A 24,454-nucleotide genomic window follows, 5' to 3' on the forward strand; every position below is an offset into this window, starting at 1 on the left:
TGTGACGTGCTGAGGAGATTTTTAAAGATCCAGTCAGAGCCTGCATCTTAACGCATAGGGTGAACAAAAAATATAAGGCCTCGCCTACAGACCTCATTTTTATCAAGGGACGAGTGGCATTAGATTCCCTAGTCGTTTCAAATGCTCGTAAGAGAGCAAATTCTCAAACATCAGGGCATGCTCCTCTGCCAGATAAATAGTCTAAATTAATTGACGCTTCTGGCAGCAAATCAATGGCGCATTGCAAATTCACAAGGCCTTTTAGTCAGAAATGACAGAGCACACTGGGACGAAATGGAGCAATTGCTCCAATATCTCCCAGACGAGCATAAGGCTAAAGCACAGTACTTAGTGAAGGAGGGTAAACGCATTTCTAATTTCTCTATTCGCTGTGTTCTAGGTGCCCCAGACACCACAGATAGAGAGATTTAACACCAGCATACTGCTCAGTGAACACACTTGATTTAGGATTTTAGGTTTTAAACTTGAGGTCCAACATTCGAACCTTAACACACCGTTTGATAAGGAACACCTATTTGACCCGAACGTTGCCCAGGCGTTCGAGAAAATGAAAAAGGACACCGAAGTTTTAAAATCTATTGGAGCACTTCAGACTGCATCCAACAGGGGTTAGTTTTGTCGCTCCTCGTACAGAAGAAGGTCAAAAACCACATCCCAGATCAAAATACCTTGGCTAACAAGGGTAAGAACCAGTCCTCTCTCTCAAGAGATTTTTTTCTGAGGTGGTTATAGAGGCCACAACTTCAAGGGCAGGGGTATGGGTAACATACCCCATAACTCTCCTTCTCCCAACAAGCAGTGACTTGGCCATGCTTCCCCCCCTCCGCCGATTATACCACACCTGACGGGGGAAAACCTCAACAATTCAACAGACAAATGGGTGCTTGGAATGATCCAACATGGTTATTGCCTGGAGCTTAACAGCAATCCCTCAAACATTCCACCTTGCTCTCACAAGTTGTCTCCAGAACACATACACTTGTTAAAACAAGAGGTCCAGTCCCTTTTACTAAAAGGAGCAATCAAGCCAGTTCCGATACAGTATCAGGGCTCAGGGGTTTACTCTCTGTACTTTCTCATCCCCAAAAAGGACGGTTCCCCAAGACCTATTCTAGATCTGAGAGAGCTAAACCATTACATAATGTCAGAGCATTTTCACATGGTGACACTTCAACAAATACTCCCACTTTTACAAGCAGTAGACTTTGTCTACTCTGGATTTGAAAGACTCGTATTTTCATGTTCCAATTCATCCAGATCATCGCAAATACCAGAGGATTGTGATTGCAGGCAAGCACTACCAGTTCAAGGTACTTCACTTCGGAGTGACTACAGCGCCTAAAGTTTTTACCAAATGCCTAGCAGTAGTCGCTGCTCATCTAAGAAGACAACTAATTCATGTCTTCCCCTACCTAGACGACTGGCTCATCAAAGTCAGTACTTACCAAACTGTCTGTAGCATGCACAGAACACAATAAATCTACTTCGTCGACTGGGCTTCACCATCAATGCACAGAAGTCTCACCTGCATCCCTCACAGGTGCAGTCTTATGTAGGAGCCACTCTAGACACAGTCAAGGTTCTAGCCTCTCCCAGTGTAGCCAAAATACTCAATATTCAGACTACCATTCGACCAGTTTCAACCCAATCTGACGTTACCGGCCAGAGTGTTCATGCAACTGCTAGGAATGATGGAGTCTTGCATAGAAAACGTACCCCATGCAAGGTTTCACATGCACCCCCTACAAGAGTGCTTAGCAAGTCAGTGGAATCAATCACAGGGTCTTTTAAGTTAACATTCCACTAGCTGACATATGTAAGGCAGCTACATGGTCTACACCACACACATTTACCTAACACTATTGTATAGATGTGTAAGCACTCCAACAAGCTAATGTAGTCCGAGCAGTACTTAAAACACTGTTCCAAAGAACTGCAACATCTACAGGTTAGCCATGCTTTGGGCATATCCTGCTTTTAATCTATGAAAAGCATGTGTATCTACAGCACACATCACTCAAACCGATAATGTGACTTACCAAGTAAGCAACTGTTCTTGGCATGTAGAGCTGTAGATTCACATGTGCCCACATGTCTCCCTGGGTACCTGTAGTTGTTGCAGTTCTTCATTATACATTTATACGCATGAACATCTATACACTACACTTACTTACTCCTTTCTCACCCTCTTGTGGGAAAACAATCTAACAATGGAGTCGATGCCCTTGCGCACTATCACCGAAAGGAGGAGTCACCTTACCTTGTGACTAGAAAAGACTTCGTAGAAGAATATCAACAACTTGCAAACATCTGGCCCAACACTAGATGGCAGGAGTATGCAAAACATTTGAATCTACAGCTCTACATGCCAAGAGCAGATGCTAACTGGGTAAGTAACATTATCCTTTTTTCCCCAGCCACAATCAAAAAAGAAAACATTATCTGAACATTTACAGAGGTCTGGATGTGTACCTGAAAAAGAGCTACTGCTTTCAAAGTTTCTCAGCATTTTATCAAAATGTATGTTGGCCTTTGTACAATTAAGTGGCTATAGGCACAGTAGCCAGGTAGATAGTGTACTACTAATTGATGGGATCACAGGGTTTTCAGGAATGTTATTTCGCCAAAACCAAGGCAACATTGACTGCCTTCCTGAGTCACAAATGCATTGCAGACATTTATAGGACAGTGATGTGGACTCTTTGGCGTACTGTTTGCAAGCATTAGTGGTTGAAAGCTTCATCTAGAAAAGATTTTGCTCTCTGCTGGCAGTTGTAGACAGGTCATTAGTTTGAAGCCTCTTCGCATATGCTGTCTTAAGATTCTCAATTATTTTGAAACGAATGTATTCAAAATTGCAGAGTAGAGCGATTTCTTTATTGAACATTTTGTTATTCTTAGCTGTGCTCAGCCCTATTTACAGTATCCACCCACTCATCCATGTACATTATATCCTAGCTTGTTGTTTAGTTTTGCTTATCAGAAAAACATCTAATAAAATGTGTTAAGGATGGTTGTCAGCACGACATCGGGGTTCGCATCATGTGTGTGGTCCTACCAGAAGAACTTTCGAATTTTCCTCTACTAGAGGAGGGAGAGCAAGGGTGAAGGGTACCAGAATCTCCATGAAGATATTTTTGTCCTTTTTGCCCCAAGAAAATGCACGCATTTAAGATTTGTTTGTTAATTGCCTTTATTGCTTTGTCAACAAATATGTATACTTTGTGCTGTCAGCAAATTTAATTTCAAATGAGATTATACATGTGTGGCTTATATCTGGATGTTGTATGGTTGCTTACTGCAGGTTATATATTTTACGCTTTTTAAAATATTTTTTAGGCAAGAACTAATAGCAGAACTGGACCAGGATGAAAAAGACCAACAGAACACATCACGTTTAGTGCAAGAGCATAAAAAGCTTTTGGATGAAAGCAAAAGTCTCTCTACATACTATCAGCAATGTAAAAAACAGTTGGAAGTGATACGAAGTCAGCAGCAAAAACGGCAAGGTACCTCTTGACTCGCACTGGATGTTTGAGGGGCAACGTGATGCAGGAAGATAAAACTTTCAGTGCCCACACAGGATGATGTCTAAATAGGGCAGCATCTCATTGTGCCCTGGATGTCCAAGCTTGTGGCATTCATTACACAATGCATCCTTCCCTTTTCAATGATGGACATCGTGTTCTGGCAACTCATTGGATTGCAGGGTAGCACAGTGTCTGGAACACCTGGCAGCATTCAACACCTTCAGAATCAGACTGTGAAGTTCAGCCAGGCTTTTAACAGAGGGTGTGAATTGTGAGAATCTTTGCTCGGAAGGAGCAGAAGGAGGCAAGGAGTGCCAAGGTTTGGCTCAGTACAATAACCTTTCATGTGCGAGAGCCATCTTGTTCTTGTATCGTATGTTTGGTAAATTACTGGGTATTTGACAGGTGTTTAAAGGCTTGGAATTGTATCTACCAATTAATTTCACTGCAGAAAATTAACTAAGTATGGGAAAACAGTACCATTATTCAGATTTTGTTAACTTGCATTTATTCTTCAAGAATGAAGCTCAAGCCTTTGGATACAGTGCTTTAGTAACTGTGTGCATCTTTTATCACTTCCAACATTCAGTTTTATTTTGAGGAAACGAATGGTCATTCATGTCCAGTAATTGGCCTCTTGACATCTGTCTCATATGTGTCATTGATACTTTGAACAAAATGGGTCTCTTGTAAATTTGATGTATATGCATGTTGTGTATCTTTTTGTGTCAGTGTATCTTTGAATAGAAGGCAGTTTAATATGAAGTGTATGATGTTGCTCATGTAATCATTCCCTACACATTACATAACTGATTTATTTTTTAAGTGTTTGTATTTGAAATAATACAACAGAAGTGCAAATCTGATTATAGCTTCTGAAAGATGCATCGCCAAAATCAAATTACGTTCATGGATTTTTTTAAATGTATTTGATTACAGTTGGTCAGTATTGTGATATTTACTTGTCACAGAATAGAACATCTGAGTCTTCTGTTTGAGTGAAATGTGTCACTAACAGTCTGGGACATGAATTGTGTGGTCAACTTTTACATTGTAAAACGGAGTTGCTGGCGCGCAATTCAGCAACCTAATTCTAATAAAGTACAGGGGGCTTTTTGTGTATGATCATGTCAAATCTTGTTTTTGCCACAAATGACAGGCAAAAAATGCTGAGGTGTTTCCATAATGCAAGAAAGACAATTAAAGCTTTGTTGTGATCATTTTGCTCTGTGGCTTGTTGTATATGCTTATTTAGGGATAGGATATCTAGTAGGAAATTGCCAATATCAAAATGTCTATGATAATGCGATTTTCTTCCTTCCCTAATCTTGTAAATAATGAAACTGCATACATACTTCACCTCCTGGGTAGGCTATTTCTAGTAGTATTTCAGTGTATTTAAAATGTGTTCTTGGCAAGCTAGGGCGTAGAGGAAGTAATTTGAACTCCACCCTGGTTATGTTTAAAAAGGGGGCGGAGAATCATTCCTGAAACCCTAACAAATCGCTTCATTAGCTGGCTGAAACTGATATTGGGATCAAGTTAACGGCATACATATTATTAGCAAAATTAAATTGGTAGCAAAAATAACTGGAGAGTATTAAGAATAGTTTAGTTATCCCTCTCATAGATCCCTGCTTGTGTGTCATGCAGCCAAAATGGATTCAGATTCTAATGGATGCTGTGTGCTGGTACAGTGGAATTATGGTAGCATATACGCTTGGCCTTAGCTTTCTATTCAAAATTAAATGTAAAATATGTAAGATTATTAGCTGGAGAGCTTTGCTCATACAGCAATTTCTTATGCTTACCTGTTCTTTCCACTTCCATAAGTTATTCAGTTCCTAACATTCTTTGTTCGCTTCTCAAATGACTCCGAAGGTGAGACATAAGCAATTGTAACTATGTACATTAACAATTTGCATCCTATAGAGATGTAAAAGGTCTTTGCTGTGTCATACTCTAAAACAACATTTTTAAAGAAAGAAGTATGCTTTGTATTTTAGATATTGCACAGAACAGTTTTGTAAAGTTAGGGTAGTTAATGTGAAGACAAATGCTGGGCTGATTGTACATATGCAGTTAAACAATGTGTTCTATTATGTTTACATTATGAAGGGCCTCAGAATTGTATAACAAGTACCTATGCAATGAGTGTTATTCCGTGTTGTTCCACAGTTACTTGAACACGCCTGACGCTGGTGTGAATAGTTCGGCAGAAACCTAAGTGTTTATTGACCACAATCATGTATGTAGTAATTCAGTGTGAAGATTTGCTTTCTAATTTCTGTGACTCCTGATGTGGTTAAAGCTTTCTTTCCTCTTCATTGCACTGTATGGATTTCTTTTATTTACTTCACATTGGCTTTACAATTTAGTTAATCTTTTTCTGTGTAAAATGTGCTTACACTTGCACATATTCTGTGCTGTCATCTGAGTTTCCTTGACCTTTTACCATGATTTATCAAATACCTGAAGTTCTGTAGATTAAATTCATTGGGCTGTCATTACAAGCACCCTATTGTCTCTTTCAAATTGCTACAAACATTCACAGACGTTGTGTTTCTATGAAGCAGTTCTGTGCTTGATATTGAGTAGAATGTATTCTATGGTAAGTGATTATTCTGTCAAACAATTTGACATTTTTAATAAATATTCCAGATCACATTATAAAACAATGATGTCATGTGGGAGTATTAAAAATAGAACAAGCTGGGTTTAACATTTTTCTGGTCAGCTGCACTACAGTAAATGGAAGAAAATAAAGTGGAAGAGCCCCATGAGCCACTTCACTGTATTTCTTTCCATCTGGCCAATATTGGTTCTTATACGGTTGGCACCTGAGACACTACTTTTACAATAATTCAATTTCACAGGTTGGATATCATCCCGTTTGAGCACTGCATCTCAGCAATGTTGGACTCAACGTGACCTCAATACCTTCCTATACTAGCCCTCTCCATATTGGTCTCAAAGCCTGGGTGTCAAAGCAAAGGTTTCCCTGTTTGACACTGATGGGGCCTATGACCAGCTATGCTGCCTGTTTTTGTACCCCTCCATATTATCCAGAAGACATCCACAACAACAAACATGCACACAATCTCAACAATCACACATCTACCACTACCAGCAAACAAAATCACTCTAACCAGCCCTCACCCACCAAGCCCTATCCACCTCTGGAAGACACTCCCACATACCCCTCTTTACCTTCGTCCACACAAGGGACCCGTCACCTCTACCCATACCACAGCTCTGTGCTAAACCCAAATCCAAAACACCTATCCCCATTATGCGGCAACCCAAATTGTAGTTATCAATATGCCCCTCAAACTCTTCTTCTCTTTAAATCCTTTCCTTACCCTTTGCCTAGTCAAATATTACCCATGCCAACCCTCTGATCAACCATTTCCATATCCTCCCCCTACGCAACCCCACTTCTTCCTGCCACCCAAAGTCCATGACAGCACTGTTTTATTAGTTCTCTCTTCGAATAAACCTGCCTTTCCCTGTATTCTCCCTACTTCTAGCCCTCATTTTCTCCCCTCTCTGCTCCTCAGTCTCTGCTCTAACACCCAACCGTTTCCCCTCTCCTTCAACATTCACGTGCAAATTCTACATCTCAAGTCACACACCAATATCAGACAATACTACTAAACCAATACAAGCCCAAACACCCACACAACCTTTCTTTGTAAAGCATCTGACATTCCCAAATTCTCATCCATTTCAGATTACCAACGCGTGTCCGCTGTGCACTTAATACCAGCACAAATAAGGCAACCTCTAACCCATCTGTACCTCCGTTTCCAAGCAACAGACCCCAACCACTCAGTCCACAAATACACAACATGACTCACTCATCTATCAACCATTGTTCTACCCGCACCTCTCATCCATCCCCTTTCCACCTTCAAAATAGGCAAAAGAAAGCCACTTCACACCCCACTTTATAACCTCCCATTCCCTTCTCTACTACACAATAGTCCTAGTAATACAAGGACAACTCCACAGCCCATCTCCCAAGGTTTAAAACTGTCTCCCCACCACTCACACACACACCAAAATATCGACCCTCCACACCAACAGTGTCTGTACTGCTAACACAATCATCAATAGCACATCACCTTCAGCCTCCAGCTTCTGCAGCACAAAATCTAACACTTCCAAAGAGCTCCTTTGCAATACCTTACAATAAATGCTTGTTCACATTCTAAAGGGTTACTCCAGTCACCTGGTCAAACCACTGCCCTTTTACCTTCCAGCACAAGACATCACAACTCACCCCAGCTAAACTCTGCTTACCTGCAAGTACATATCGACTTTAGAATGCTGAGTTTGCAGGAACTAAAAACTCTATTAACTTCCAAACCCGGATCTGGACTCAATAAACTTGTTCAAAAACTCAGTGGATTATTACATAAAGCCTATAATATATTATGACCACCAAAAACATCAAAGCATAACAATAGAAAAAAGCCCCTTGGATGAATGCAGATTTAAAAACTATGAAACAACAAATCTCAAAACTTAATTTGACCTGGTTCAAAATAAGCAACCCTCTAGAGAAAAAAAGCCTACACAGATACAACAGATCACAAGGGAATAATAGAAAAAACTACTATTAAAGCAAAATCCACAACGTAAAATGCCTCGATAAAGAATGTTATAAATTACAGAATTCCACACTCCGAAATGTACTGAAGAACCCATTCCATATCTCAGAAAGTTTGTCACAAATTGGCGACTCTACACAACAAAAGCAGACATGTCAAATTCATATTTAAAGCAAAAAAAACAACAGCACTAACCAATTTCCAACAAATCTCTCTATAGGAAGATTAACACAGCCTCTACAGTCCTTCAATGAACTATCACCACCTGAATTTCTCAATCTTGTGAAAGCTAGCAGGCTGGTTGCCCCTCTATCCCATGTCCCCCATCACTCTTCAAAAACATTCTTCTAACAGCTCTGTCAGCCATCACAGTCAGAACATTGATCAACAACTTAACTGAACAAAGTGCATCTGATTGAACCTTTGGCTGCTGTGTGAGACTGGTTGGAGGGCAGTTGAGTGTCTCCTGCGGACAAAGGAATAGACAAAAATCAACAGGCTGAGAGAGAGTGACCATGATCCTGAAGAACCTAGAAGTCTTGTGACCATCTGGACAAAACGTAGTGGTAGAGGTGCACAGCCAATCCCTGCATTCCAGACAAGAACTTAGCCACTGGGAATGAGATTGCAGATTTGTTCTCAGATGCAGAAGACTCGCTAGATCTTTTGAGTTGGGGTGTAGTGGTGACTCCCATGATGGTGGACATGCTCATATGACACTGTAAAAGGTGTGGGCCCCAAAGCAATTTATTTATGTGAATTGTTCTGGGATTGACCCATAGAGGTGATTGAGCTGTATTTTACTATGGTGAAGGCCTTAAATTGCAAGTAGGGTCCCAAGAACATTGAAGTTAACACTATTGGTTCGTTTTTGTGCAATCTTCTCAATCAAACATGCCAAAGCTGCACTGATCCATCTGGGACAGAATGCTGTTTATTTGGGTAATAGTGATAAGTTTGAATGGTAATGGTGTGATGAGTAAGTTGGGCTTCAAGCTGTGGAAAGACCTATGCTGGTTAATGATTATCTGCTTTGTGATAAGACTGTGTACTACAAGTGTTGCTGCATGGGGGATCCTATTACTTCTCCAGCCAGACATGGAGAAGGAATAGAGCGATTGTGAAGGGAGGGAGTTGGGGGGCACGAATGCTTTATTGTTCAATGCATAACTGGATGAAACTTGAAAGGCATGGTGGTATTGTCCAAACAATATCGTCTGCATTCCAGTCTAAAGAGCTGAAATGCCATATATTGTGTATCCAAGAAACTCCTCTTTTTGCATTAGTCATGGCTGGGGTGGTCAAATACTGGGTACTGATTACTCATTTGCTAAAAGTACCGTGATCTGTGTGGCCCCAGGAGTACTATTTGTTCAAATGCAGAAGTCTGTAGACCCAGATTGGCTCTATACTCTGGCGCCTTGAACATTGCTTTGGGTTTACTTTACAATCGCCAAAGTGTATGCTCCCAATGTAAGACAAATGTAATTCCTCAACGTTCTCGCTCAATGGGTGTTAAGGTACAGGGAATACAAAATACACAAGATGGCTGCCAAGAAGTAGCTCAGCAAGGAAGCTCCTGGGTGTGGAACCACATTTGTGTGATTACCTGACAATACCCGGCCATCCACCCACACATCTTGGATTTACTTGTGCAACTGCTGAAATACCTTAGGAGAAACTTGTTTTTGCTCATGGGCACACTTGTTTGTTGCAGTGGCTCCAAGCTGTCTGTTCTACTATGCCTCTGCTGACTTTGTGTTGTTCGCCACCACACCGTTCCGCTTTCTTCGCCTGAGGTGAAGACTGCTGAGAAGAGGACACTGGTGACTGGGTGCTCGGCTTGTGGTGGAGGCCTCTACCGATACACTAAAGGACAATTGTGAGTGCGGCTTGCAAGGCTAGTTTCCCCCTTCTCCCGCCAGAGCAGTCAGGTCATTGGAGCTTGACGCTGGGGGTCCAGACACTGGTGTGTGCTAGCCTAAGAGGAAGACACTCCTCACTGTGACGCTTACCTCATTTCCTTCTCCTGGGATTGGCATTGTCCACCGGACTACTCGCCGCCAGCACGGATCCTGTCCCCTGTGGGTCATTTCAGCTATCTGGACTCGCGTCTCGGACATAGGTTGGGAACACCGGTGCATCCGATCCCACTCTTCTGGGTTTGGGCTGGCCACTACACTACACAGCGACTTCATCGTGGACGGACCCTGCCCCTGCGGGCTCCTGCATCGGCTTGGTCACTAGGGTGGCATCAGCCATCTCAAGCTCCCCATGGATCTTATCCTTCTTCATCTACGTCTCTAACAGAGTTAGCAGGCTTGTGATGTAGGTTAATTTAACATAATAATAGAAAATATTTTTTGACATAGTTAACCATTTTGTGGGTCCCCTCTGAAACTTTCACCATATAGGGTCCATTTTGCTTGTTTGAAATGGTGGGCATGTCATTGTGGATTCAAGATGGGAACCAAGCTAGGTCTCCTGGAGCACTGGGAACACCAGAAAAACGCAGCAGCATGAGCCCCCTGACACAGAAGGACTTCTAAGTATATTTCAGGTTGAGCGGGCAGCCATCTTGGAAGGGTACTATTCCTCTCCTTCACTGCACAGAAACACATACCAAGCCCATGCAATCGCGCCCTCTTTCGTTTCTTTTTTCTTTCACCCTTATTAACCTGAGCCTCTTCTGCCTACTAACCTCAATCTACCCCAAGGCCATGTGGGGACTTATAACATCCTATAGCCATTCACCATTTGTCTGTTTCCTTGATTTGTACGCAGGCATGTTCTAGCCTGCACTTTTGTAACGGTTCGTTACAACTATGCTGTAAAATGTGTAATTAGGGTCATTTTGATGCCCTATGATGAGGCCATTTGATACGTTCTCTTGATAGGTTCCCCTCTTAGCCTCTTCCCCCTCCCTGCTGCGTTTCACTTGTGCATCCTTTAGTGATTCCTATCTTTACACCCATTCCCTGCTGCGTTTCACCCAGGCATCCTCTAGGGATTCTTATCTCTCCCGTCCCCCTGGCCTTCACCCCACGATCTTTACTTCATGATTTGCTAATTGTCTTTACTTCATCATTTACTAATTGTTATACCGATTGTCCCTAACTTCATCCCAACCTGCTACTTACCTAGTCCCCAACACGTGGCCTTTAAAATGATCCCTGTTCCCCTTCCCCTCCTCCCTTCACCCCCTCATTTTCAAAAAAGCATTGCCTCCAAACTGAAGCTGTGCCTATACTATTGAGTACCTACCAAATCTGACAAAAAAAGCTTCCAAAAGTTTTAAACATAGACTTCTCAAATCACACCGAGACCCTGGTCTCGGATCCCTACTTCTCCATGAACAAAGGAGCTCTAACCAGTGACCTCATCCTTTGCATGAAGAGAAGAGCTCAATGGAGGAAATCCCTTTACTCTTTAGCTTCACCTTTAGGAAAACCTCTCATGGTCTCAGCATTTCTATCGTCCCCTGACCGATTTATAGAGCGGCAGTAGCAATCACCATATACAATAATGGGACCATCCTCCTACAATCATCCAACCGCAACCTGGAGTTACTTGATATTTTTCTTTTTATCAAGGAAACGGCTATCTGGTCTGATTCCCCCACCTCTCATCCTCCAAACCCAGTAACCACTTCTAACACATCACCAGAGTCCCCCACTATGCAGCCATGTATTACCCGTAACCGCACTACACACCCAATTCAACTCCGAGAGAATCTCCTAACTTTTAAACTAATTACTTGCATCAACGATTTAAGCTGGACCACCAACTTTGACTAGTGACCGGTCTCCAGCTCCCCACACCAATATTGTATTTGTCTCGCCATCCATCTCCTTCTATTCCCGTTCTTACTCCCACCCCCCCCTCCTCCCCCATCCTTCTTCCCTTCCCTGATACCCCACATATGCCTAGGGCCTATCCCAACCCCTTAAACCCCACTTCCACCCCTCCATTCGCCCCCTGCCCCAAATCAAGTATTCTGTACACACCCCTCACTAGACGCCAGACTTGACAAGATCTCACTCTACAACAATTCTAAGCAGACCTACAAAGCCTGCTTGGCCTTATCCTAGTCGCCCAAGTTTAGACACCTTAATAAGGATGTGGTTATGAGCAGTTCGATTCACAGTGACCATTCTCCCAACCTCCCTACCATGCAATCCACACACCTCCCAACCATGCACTCCACACACCTCCCAACCAACATGATCTCACCTTCTCTGAAGCACATGCACCCAAGATGGAGAAGATTACCATACCCCAGTGTGCTTACTCAGTCATTCTGATTGACTGACCATCTATTGGGCAATGATATCCATTCTCTCATCCGCTCCTATGATCTTCTGCAAGACTATCACAATTCATCTCTCCCTGATAACACATACAAGCATGCCCTAATCCTACCATCCCTCCTAATCCACATAGAGATCCAAGACCCAAACATGGAGGAATTAATAAGCACAACCTTAAGCCAGTTACCCTCACACAATACACCCTAGCTACCCCCAACCTTTATCTCAAATGTATACTTCTTAACTGTAGATCGGCTTCAAGAAATGTGGCTGACATAGCTGTTCTTATCCTCACACATGATCCTGACCTTCTAATCTTGACTGAAACCTGGTTAAATGAATCGTCCACACCCATCTTTGACATACTGGTCCCTCTAAACCACGTTATCACTAGATTAGACAGATCTGATTGTGGCATTGCCTGCATTCACCATAATAGCCTTTCTGTGAAAGTCTCATTCAGCTGTTATCTTGTGAATACTTTTGTATTGATATCACATGTAACAGACCACTTTGCACTCTGCACATGTTCTGTCACCTTACAGAGGACAACCTCGCTTTCATTGAACAGTTTATGGATATCATTACTGCAAACACAGGTCAACAAGGCATCCAAATCTTCCTCGGAGATCTCAACCTACACTGGAATGATCTAAATTACTCTAACGTGAAAAGCCTCAAGACATTACTTTTGGACCTTGATTTGATTCAAATCTGCAACAGCCCCACGCATGACAAGGAATAATCTTCGATCTTGTTATTGCCAAGGCTGACTCCAACTTGAATTGATCCTCCCTTATGATTGGTCGGACCACTACTTTATCACATTCCTCATTAATGAAGCTGTAAGACTAAACTCTACCAATGAAACCTAAAATCTGGAAAAGGAGCTTAGAAAATACTAACATCGATCAACTGACATTTCTCAGTGGGAACCTGTTGCCTTACCCTGAAGACATATCAGATGTACAGGGTTTTACAAACCACTTCTTCAGCTCCATGACGACTATCCTAGATTCCATTGCACTACAACAACTAAAAAGAATGTCCACCAAAGACTCCAAACCATGGTACGATGGCAACTTCAATACATAAAGACGTACCTGAAGACTAGTTGAATTTCGGTGGAGAAATTCTCCATTCCTTGACAATTTAAGCTTCTGAGAGCTACCAGGAACACCTACAAAAACATTAGAAAGTCGATAGCTAACTTCTTTAGAAACTAATTAGACCATGCTGAAAACCAACCAAAACACTATTTGAACTTATTAAATCACAATCAAATGGCCTAACCTAAGCAGGAACCTACTAGTTACCTAGTGAGGAATTTGCTCCCGTCCTTGAGAAGACCAAAAACATGAAAGTTGACCTGTTGACTGCTTAGGAGCATCATACTCTTTCTACTAACGCCGCCCTTTCCCCCTCTGAGAGCCTTAACCATTTGCCCATCAGGAAGGACTCACACTCCAAAACAATGCCTCATAGTCTTCCTTCAAAACCTATAGCGAAGGCGAAACCCTTAAAATTCTTGCAGCATTGAATCTCTCTAACCACTACGTCGATTCTCTGCCCTCTAACTTCTTCAAAGAGGTCATATATTTATTACTGCCAGTATGGACCAAGATTGGTAATGCTTCTCTTCTTCAAATAGTTATAACAGAAAGCTTAAAGTGGGGGCAGATGTCCCCTATCCTAAATAAACGTCTGCGGACCACACAGACCTAAACAATTTCCTCCCAATCTCGAACATTACAACGCTGGCGAAGCTCCTGGACAAATGTGTGCACATCCAACTTTGCAACCCCATTGAACAATTCTGCCTTCTGGATCATTTCTGATCTGGCTTTCGCCTGGGGCACAATACCGAATCTGCTCTGATTCACATAGTGGATGACGCACTGAAAATTCTGGACAAAAATTAATATAGGGAGATTTGTAGAGCGCATGGTGACGCCGACGGCGTGTCCCCGCGCTGAGATCCCAGTGCAGGCAGAAGGGAGGGAGGAACACTATTGAGAGTAGAGAAGTGTTTTCAGTTTAGCTCTAAAGGTGGGCTCTGAGGTTTCCAGGCGGAGCGCTATAGGGAGTTTATTCCAACTGGACGCTGCTAGGTACCTGAAGGACCGGCCACCCATCCTGGCTTTGGACACCTTAGGAATGGCCAGGCGACGCGTGCCAGATGATCTGAGGGAACGCACGGGCTCATATTGTGTCAGAAGATCGTGCAAAGGGAGGGGTGCCCTTCCGTTGATGATCCGGTGGCACGTGCAGAGTGCTTTAAATTTCACCCTGTTTCTCACCGGAAGCCAGTGTAGTGCTTGAAGCGTGGATTTTGAGGCTGATCTTCTAGGCCGTCTGAGGACCAGCCGGGCTGCGGCATTTTGTAAAACCTGCAGACGGTTTAGGTTCTTCTCGAGAGTCCCCAAGTAAAGCAAGTTGCCATAGTCCATTTTGGAGGTGACTATGGCGTGCACAAGTGTTTGGCGAGCTTTGATGGGAAGGAACTCCAAGACCTTCCTAAGGGTCTTGAGGGTCCCAAAGCATGAGCCGATCACACGGTTGACCTGAGGTTCGAAAGTGAGTTTAGAGTCGAACCAAACACCGAGATTCCTCGCCTCCTTGCATGGGACTGGTGTGGGTCCTAGGCAGGGTGGCCACCACTCTGATGTCCAGGCTGCTTGGTCTCCCCCCACCACCAGCACCTCGGTCTTGCCTCCGTTGAGCTTGAGACAGTTGGCAGACATCCAGGCAGCAAGATCTTGCATGCATGCTCTGAAGATGTCTGCCGACAGACCGGGCGCTCGCGATAGGGAGATGACGAGCTGTGTATCGTCAGCGTATGATACCATGCGCAGGCCGTGACTTTCCACTATGGTGGCAACCGGCGCAACATAGAGATTAAAAAGTGTCGGGCTCAGAGACGAGCCCTGCGGGACCCCCTGGTCGAGGGCCACTCGCTCTGAGTAGCAGTCACCCAATCTGACTTGGAAACCACGTCCGGATAGAAACGACTGGATCCATTTTAGAGCTGCGCCTCCTACCCCTCCCTTGTTCAGACACTGTAGCAGGATGGAATGAGCTACAGTGTCGAACGCGGCGCTCAGGTCTAATAGGATCAGGGCCATGGTGTGGCCTTCGTCAACACCCTGCCTGATGGTTTCGGTTGCCATGAGAAGAGCCGACTCCGTAGAGTGTCGGGGCCGGAATCCAAACTGGGTGGGGTGTAGGAGGCTCGTATTCTCCACAAATTGCATTAATTGCAAGTTGGCTACCTTCTCCGCCACTTTGGAGAAATAAGGTAGAAGGGAGATGGGACGCAGATTCTCCAGCTTATCAAAGCTGATATTGGGCTTTTTGCGGAGGGGGAGCACAACAGCTTGTTTCCATTCCATAGGCAAACTGCTGGAGTTGAAAGAGGTATCCAGCAGATGCCTAATGTATGGTTCGAGTGTCATCAAGCTGTCGGCCAACCGTTTGGGAGATGATGGGTCCCGTGGGGAACCTGACTTTACTGATTTGCAGATTTTGATCAGGTCTTCTTCTAATCTTGCCTCCTAATCCTTCTTGACCTATATTTGGCATTCAATACTGTTAAACATGACCATCTATTCGATCTTCTGAGACATAGAATAGGCTTATCAGGATATGTCCTATACTGGTTCACCTCATTTCTCCAAAACAGATCTGAAAGATTCAAGGTCAAATAATCGCTACCTGAAGTCCAGTCCCTGTCATGCTAGGGGTCCTGCAGGGCTCCTCCCTTTAACCCACTCTCTTTAACTTATTCATGGAACCTCTTACCGAAATTCTGAGCTTATCAAATATTCATTATCATATGTACACGGATGATACTCATCTGTACCTAAAGGTCTCCTCCCCTTGGAATTTAGGGAAGAGGCACAGCGTGAGGTGAAGTTCATGGAAAAATATACCCAAGCTAGACGTTACGGGGAGGCGGCCAGACCAGGTAAAACCTTAGCTAATGTGCTCAAACGCCACACACACTCCACTTACCTGTCTGAGATTATGGGCAAAGATCAAACATTAATAAGAGGCCCCCGGGAGGTCCTGGACCGATTTACACATTTCTACCCCAATTTATACGCAGCTAGCCATCAGTCGACACCTGAGGAGCTCCAACCCTTCCTCGAATCCATTGAATTATTGTGGCTTGGGAGGGCACATAGAGAATATTTGGATGTACCATCCACGTCCAATGCTATTCTGCAGGTAATTAGCAGCCTGTCTCAAGATAAAGCCCCAGGGTCCAACGACTTAACAGCCACGTTCGCCAAGGTGTAGGCTGATCTACTGGTGTCCCACCTTCTTGAGGTGTTCAAGAAGGCCCAGACCACTGCCATACTCACCCCATCAATGCGTGAAGCGATAGTCCAAACACTACTGAAACTTGGGAATCAAACCAGTCTTTAGATTCCTATCGACCTTTATTGTTAATAAATATTGGCACCAAGATCTATGCGAAGTTGCTAGCAAATAGGATGCAACCTCTACTTCCTCTAATAGCAAGACCTGACAAGTCAGGGTTTATGGAAACCAAAGAATGTACAAAGTTCCCCAAAAGGTAATGGTTAGAGGAGTGACTCTCTCACTGAAAGTTGTGTAAAATAGTGACAGGGAATAAAGGTAATCCCTTATCGGAACTTAGGATGCCTCACACAACTAAAAAGCTGGACGACTGTTGTCATCCTACCTGATGGTTGTTTTGTATCATCATTGGCCTCCTGCTCCAGTGACAGGCTGGCGGTGCAATGCCTGACGGGTAGCACGGGGTGCTACTCTTTGGTGGAGTTCTTTTGTTCCTGGCCAACAGATGCGTGTGTGTGAGGGGCCTGGGGGGTGAAGTAGTGAGCGTGAAGGAAAGGTTAAAAAAGGTCAGTATAGTCCACTTCAGGTTACTTTATTCATGTGGCTAACTGCCTTATTAAAATAGTGAAGGGAGGGGTACCGAAGCTCAAAAGTAAGGCGGTTTGGCTTCGTTCAACCCTCGCCTATGGTGTGGTCAACATGTTTCATGCCTTATCGGCAATTCTTCAGGACCTAAGTATGCTCATCAACTGGTAAGAGAAATCTATCAGAATTGAAAGATGTTTCACATACAACCTGCGTGGTGGATGTACCAAGGCAGGAAGGAGTCCTGCGTGGGTTCCCGCCCGGAGTGGGAAAAAGGAGAAAAGAAAGACTAAATCATTCTCCGCAGCCTCAAATGTAATATGTAGGTCAGGACTTTGCGCAAAGAAAGGGACAGACCCTTTGTCCAGTGTTTGGCATGGCTCAGTTGGCTCACAACTATGAACAGTGAGAAAGAGAGAGAAAGAGGTACAACACGCGTGTCATGAATAGACATGCGTCAGTAAAACAAATAAGATTAAATAAATGAGTATACATTATGTACTACACCCCTTGCTTGTCACTCATTGGTGTGCCAAAGGCAAGGGGTAGTGCAGTTAATGAGAGGGAAGCCATAAGCGCTTGAATAGGGGGTAGGGATTAATAGAACGCCAGGGTGTGATGATAATGAAAAATTCTTACCCCTAATCCCTGGTGGATGGTCCCCACAGACTGTCCTTGTGGGGCCTGAGCTGTTAGGTAATTACCTGGGTATAAAAAGGGGGGGGGGGGGAGGCATAGATGAACAAAGTTACATTGTCCTCGTAATTAAGGACATCAAGGGTTGCGGTAGAGATAGGCTGAGCTAGCCATCGAGCAGTATGGAACCCAGTCACGGACCCTAAGGAACCCCAGGGGACGTCATCCGAACCAGGCAGGCTGCGGAGGCAATAGCTCCGCGGGCACCAGACGGCCCTCGGACAGGCCCGCCGCCCGGAGCCGATCGCGATCAAACCACCAATGGGGACACTGCTCCCGGAAGGTGATCGCCGCAACGCTCCATAGGAGGAAACGAGTCTGCCCAAAGTCCGGCGGCACCCAGCGGGAAAAGCATTCCGGCAGAGCCCAGGACAAGAGTAGTCCGTGCGGGTGTTCACCGGGGCACCGGAAACCAAACAGCACAAAGCTACGTTGGGAGATCCACCGAACGGAAGATACCGCAGGCTAGCCCCATTCAGCCCGTCACCCCCCCTTACCTGATAAGCTCGAGGCACATGCTGAAAGGCACCTACCCCTACCACGGCGGCGAAACGGGATCGCAGGACAGCCGGTAACTGAGCAAGAGTCTCAGTAGCTTTTGAATGCGGGCTTCCGCGTTCGCCGTGGGTGGGCGTGGCTGAGGGAGCATTGCTAGGTAACGTGGCCAAGCGTGGTGTGTCAGGCGGGGAGGGGAAGGCAATACTATCAGAAGCGTCCAAATTGAGCGCCATCTTGGAGTGGGGTTGCCCCCGTTAGGGCGAATGAAGGTGTTGTGTCACTCCAATGGGGTTGGGGATACTCCCGGTAAGGGAACCTGGTAAACCTGGTAACCCATCATGGCACAGAGTCAAGTTATGTGTTTTGGGTCCGTGTAAATGGATCTAAAAGGGTATTAAGAAAAGACACGGGCTCTACTGTTGCCAAAGAAGCCTGGGGGATTTCTTTGTATTGGTTTCGCCCGTTGGCAAGGGGCGGGTGAACTTTATGGTGCTCAACCTCTCTATTTTAGAAAAGGGCGGATTGTGAAGAAAGTTTCTTAACAGTCCTAGAAATAGGAGATGAGATGCCTAAGGCATAGTGCATCAAGGGGAGCAAGCAATGCAATATGTCAGAACATCAAGATGTTAAGGGGGGTGGGTCACAAATATGTGTTGGTCCCATATGTCAAAAGTGAAGGGATACTGTGTTGCCTATACTGTTACTAGGGCCATCCAAGCGTGGTTTATCTGGCTAGCATATTCCAGGGAACAGAGTCATTAAGTCCCTGTGTGTCTGTCTGTAGACGATGCACCCATCGCTGTTCGATTCTATATAGCGCTTGCTGGTTGATTGATGTATGACATTCAAGGACAGTCCATTGTATGCTCTCAGCAGGGTGGCTTTGTTGTTTGCAATGTTCGTATAGCCGAGTGTGTGTCTTCTTGCAGCGAATGTTGCTGTTATGTTCCATAATGCGCAGTTTTACAGTGCGCATCGTCATACCGATGTAGTTTAACTTGCATGGACAAGTCAGCATGTAGATGCATTTAGAACTATTGCAGTTCGTATGTTTGTTCAGATGCCAGGTAAAGTCATTTGACAGCACTATGGTTTTCCCTTGGGTTGACTGGGGACATATCACACATGAGCCGCATCGGTAGTGGCCCGTAACTGGAGGCAAATCCCAGAGGGTGTTCTGAGGACGAGTGTTCGTCTTCTTAGGACGAGTATGGATCAGAGTGTCCTTGAGATTGGATGTTCTTTTAAAGGCAAATCGGGGCCGGGGGATGTCCAAGCCTGCCGTGTTCAAGATCCCCCAATGGGAATTCACTGTTTTTTTGATGAACGTAGAGTTTTTAGTGTAGGAGGTAACGCATGTGATGGTGTCCTCTATCTCCTTAGTGTGGATTTCCAGGAGTGAGTCTCTGTTATTGTTGAGCGCCCTCTTCACTGATTGTTAAAGAAGTCTTGTCGGATATCCCCTGTCCTGGAGTTTATGTTGTAAGGAAGTGGCTTCTTGTTTATAGTCCGTTACCAAGGTGCAATTTCTGCGGAGCCTCAAAAATTGTCCAAATGGCAGATTATCCCTCAGGGCTCTGGTGTGGTGGCTATTATACAAAAGGAGGCTGTTTCTGTCGGTTTCTTTTTTGTAGAGGGTAGTAGTGATTTCTGTTGGGGTCAACTGGATCATCAGATCCAAGAAGGGTAAAGAATGTTCGGAAATGGTACCCATGAATTTCAAAAAAGGATCCTGAAGGTTAATCCATGCGCAGAAAGCCTCGCAGCTGGTTCGGTCACCTTTCCAGAAAACCAAAATATCGTTGATGTAGCGACGCCATAGGGTGAGGTTTTCGAGGAACGGGTTGCGATCAGATGGGTAGATGTAGTGTTTCTCGAAGGTGGCCATGTATATACAGGCCAAGCTCGGTGCGAAAGTAGAACCCATCGAGGTTCCGCGGATCTGATGGTAAAGCTGTGACTCATATTTGAAATTTTTTTCTGTTAGAGCTATGTTGGCTAGTTCCATGATGAAGGAGATCGGGGTGGGGGATGACCACTCTTCCAGCCTCAATGTGGACTCAACGGCCTCCAGGGTTGCCTGTTGCGGGATGTTCGTATATAAGGCCTCCACGTCTAAGGTTAAGAGGATGTCAACGTCTTCTCTACCGTCCACTTCGTTGATCAAGCGAAGGACGTGTCTGGTGTCTTGGAGATATGATGGAATTTTCTTCACCAGGGGTTGTAGAAAGACATCACAGAATTGGGACAATGGCTCCAGGAGTGACCCTATTCCGGAGATGATGGGTCTCCCGGGGACAGGGGTAGTACCCTTATGAATTTTAGGCAGGGTATAGAAGTAGGGCGTGACTGGTTCCATGGTGATGAGGAAGTCTGCCTCCTTTTTAGTAATCCATTCATTTGTCTCTCCCTCGATTACTAGACTCATGATAGTAGTCGTCAGCCGTTTCGTTGGATCCACAGTAAGGGGTCTGTAGTGGGTGTTTTGTTGGACAGTTGTCGTCTGCATTCGAGGTCATAATCCTCATAGTCTTGGATGACCGTGGCGCCACCCTTATCTGCTTGTTTGATGACAATAGAGTCATCATTGCCTAAAGTGATAGATGCTTGTCTCTCCGCATTCGTCAAGTTTTGAAATTGTTTGACGTGTGTTTTTTTTCTTCAGGCTAGCAAGGACCGCTCGTTCGAATGTCAGGACTTCTGGGGGGACCATCCCATCAGTGGGGGTGAAGGTAGAGGGTTTTCTTAATCCGGTGTCATGGCTAGCCGGCTCTGGTTTGTCGTCAAAAAAGGCTCGTAAGCGTACTTTCCTAAAGAGTTGTCTTATTTCAATCATCTCTTGAAAGCTGTCTGGGGTGGGCGTCGGGACAAATCCAAGGCCCTTCTCCAAGACGCTCTTCTCCGTCGGAGTCAGAACCCTATTTGAAAGGTTGACAATTAGACTTTTCTCCCCCTGGAGGTGGTGCTCCTGGTTTCCATCATGGTCTGTGGTGTCGGTTGGTCTTGTCACTGTACCCCTTTCTGCCCGCCTCGCTTTCGCCCTCTTCCTCTGCCCCAACCTCTGCCTTGAAAAGGTGGCGGGTTCAAAGGGTAAAACTGCGGTGGGCCTTGTGGAAAGAAGGGGTACTGCCATGGAGGTGTCATATGTGGCGGGCAGTGGAACATTGGACCTTGTTGGTAGCCTTGTTGCCAGTTGGGGCGTTGTGGGACCCGAGTGTTTTTTGCAGGGTAGCCTCCACTAGAGTCACTACTCGTGGAACCTCGTCTATTGTTGTTGTCCGAGTTGTCATCGGAGGAGTAGTTGGTCTTTTTTCCTTTGAAGCCGTCCTTTAAGTAAGGGTAGACTTTCTCCTTTTCAAACTTTGTAATGTCTTTTTGGAGTTTTGTTGTTTTCGGTTTCAAGAGAAATTCGTGGTGATCTGCCATTTCCTGATTAATCTCAGCTAGCTTGGTGGTGAAGGCAGCTTTGTTATTCTTATTGATAGTACTCTTCATTGTGGCTTCCAAAGCCGGAATTTTTTCTAGTAAGGCATCAGATAGGCGTTTCGCCGTTTGTGAGATTAGGAAAAGTAAATCTTTGGTGCATTTCCATGACACCTGGCACCAATCGACCTTAAATTGTTTGTCTTCTAGGAACAGTCTAGGGATGATGTTCACAATTAGTCCCTGTGGGGCTATGTTGCTCCTAAGGTATTCTGTCATCATAATACCGTGTATAGTAATTCTTATTAGTTCTTTCTTCATCTCGGTTAGCGTCAACCATTCATCATTGGACGTGCCAGGGGCAGAGGCAGTAGGGTTAGTGAGCAGGGGTGGCGCTGTTCTTAAGGCTTCGGCTATGGCATCCTCATCAAAACTGAGGCCCGGTACATCCTCCATATTGATGGAGGGTGGCTGGGGTAAGGGATATATGCTAGCCAGAGAAGTGCAGGCTGTGATTCTGGTCTAATCAGTATTTCTGATTAGGAGATGGGCCAAAGCAGTGAGAATTTTTCACTGTTGGTAGCCTGAAAGTCCCATGGGGGAGACCCACGCAGAGCAATTTAACAACAAGGAGGGACAAATTGAGGACAATATTTACCGGGGTCCAGTGTACGTGTCCTACTAAACTGGAAACCAAAGAATGTACAAAGTTCCCCAAAAGGTAATGGTTAGAGGAGTGACTCTCTCACTGAAAGTTGTGTAAAATAGTGACAGGGAATAAAGGTAATCCCATATCGGAACTTAGGATGCCTCACACAACTAAAAAGCTGGACGACTGCTGTCATCCTACCTGATGGTTGTTTTGTATCATCATTGGCCTCCTGCTCCAGTGACAGGCTGGCGGTGCAATGCCTGACGGGTAGCACGGGGTGCTACTCTTTGGTGGAGTTCTTTTGTTCCTGGCCAACAGATGCGTGTGTGTGAGGGGCCTGGGGGGTGAAGTAGTGAGCGTGAAGGAAAGGTTAAAAAAGGTCAGTATAGTCCACTTCAGGTTACTTTATTCATGTGGCTAACTGCCTTATTAAAATAGTGAAGGGACGGGTACCGAAGCTCAAAAGTAAGGGGGTTTGGCTTCGTTCAACCCTCGCCTGTGGTGTGGTCAACATGTTTCATGCCTTATCGGCAATTCTTCAGGACCTAAGTATGCTCATCAACTGGTAAGAGAAATCTATCAGAATTGAAAGATGTTTCACATACAACCTGCGTGGTGGATGTACCAAGGCAGGAAGGAGTCCTGCGTGGGTTCCCGCCCTGAGTGGGGAAAAAGGAGAAAAGAAAGACTAAATCATTCTCCGCAGCCTCAAATGTAATATGTAGGTCAGGACTTCGCGCAAAGAAAGGGACAGACCCTTTATCCAGTGTTTGGCATGGCTCAGTTGGCTCACAACTATGAACAGTGAGAGAGAGAGAGAGAGAAAGAGGTACAACACGCGTGTCATGAATAGACATGCGTCAGTAAAACAAATAAGATTAAATAAATGAGTATACATTATGTACTACACCCCTTGCTTGTCACTCATTGGTGTGCCAAAGGCAAGGGGTAGTGCAGTTAATGAGAGGGAAGCCATAAGCGCTTGAATAGGGGGTAGGGATTAATAGAACACCAGGGTTTATCCCTGGAAATTCCACTACTCATAACATCTGCACCTTTTTCACAGTGCTACACTATCTGTATCCACAATCAATGGCGCTGGTGGCATTCATTGATGCTACTAAAGCATTTGACGCACTTGAATGGCCATACTTATTGCCTATTCTGGAACGGATTGGGATTAGTCCGTAAATTCATAGCTCAAATTAAACTGCTCTATACGGCACTATCGGCCAGACTGCGCATGAATGGTATGCTTTCGAGCCCTTTCAGTAGTTTCTGTGGGACCTGTCGGAGTTGCCCCCTCCCCGCCTCCTCTTCGCTGTCACGATGAAGCTGATAGCGTTGAGGATTAGCCAGAATGACGCAGATAGGGACCTGGGATTTAGTAGCAGAGGCCTTCTGAATTCACTTCATTCAGACAACATGACATTATATCTCACTGACCCGGAGGTTATCTTGGGCCCAGTCCTCAGTGAACTTTTAAAATTCAGCGGCCTCTCTGGTATACACATAAACTGGACCAAATCCACCTTATTTCCTCTCACCACAACAACCAGGCTCTTCGACCTGGAGTGCCCATTGAAATGGGCAGATGGCCCTTTGAAATATCTGGGTATCTGGCTTAGTCTGGATGAGCAACAAATCTGGAATTGGAATTATGGCAGCGCTATCTCTTGGCTTGAAAGGAAAATAAAAGCATAATAAACTGCCTATATCCCTCACCAGCCGGGTAGCTATTGCTAAAATGGTTATATTGCTCAAGTTTCTATGCTTCTTCTAAACCTTCTGCTTCCG

The 24,454-nt window shown here is 44.8% G+C and overlaps 1 protein-coding gene across 7 annotated transcripts in view; it reads left to right on the top strand.

The window, feature by feature from the left end:
• LOC147661126 (mitogen-activated protein kinase kinase kinase 7-like) overlaps positions 1-6,067 on the top strand; it is a 193,124-nt gene extending 187,057 nt beyond the window's left edge. For all 7 annotated transcript variants that reach the window (XM_086951306.1, XM_086951307.1, XM_086951304.1 and 4 more), the window contains one exon: positions 3,361-6,067. In XM_086951306.1, coding sequence (XP_086807432.1) covers positions 3,361-3,541 — 181 coding nt within the window. In that variant the 3' untranslated portion in view covers positions 3,542-6,067. The remainder of the gene's footprint in view (positions 1-3,360) is intronic.
• The last annotated feature ends 18,387 nt before the right edge of the window (positions 6,068-24,454 follow it).

This window comes from Lissotriton vulgaris, unplaced genomic scaffold, assembly GCF_964263255.1.
Source record: "Lissotriton vulgaris unplaced genomic scaffold, aLisVul1.2 SCAFFOLD_2192, whole genome shotgun sequence".
Taxonomy (NCBI): domain Eukaryota; kingdom Metazoa; phylum Chordata; class Amphibia; order Caudata; family Salamandridae; genus Lissotriton; species Lissotriton vulgaris.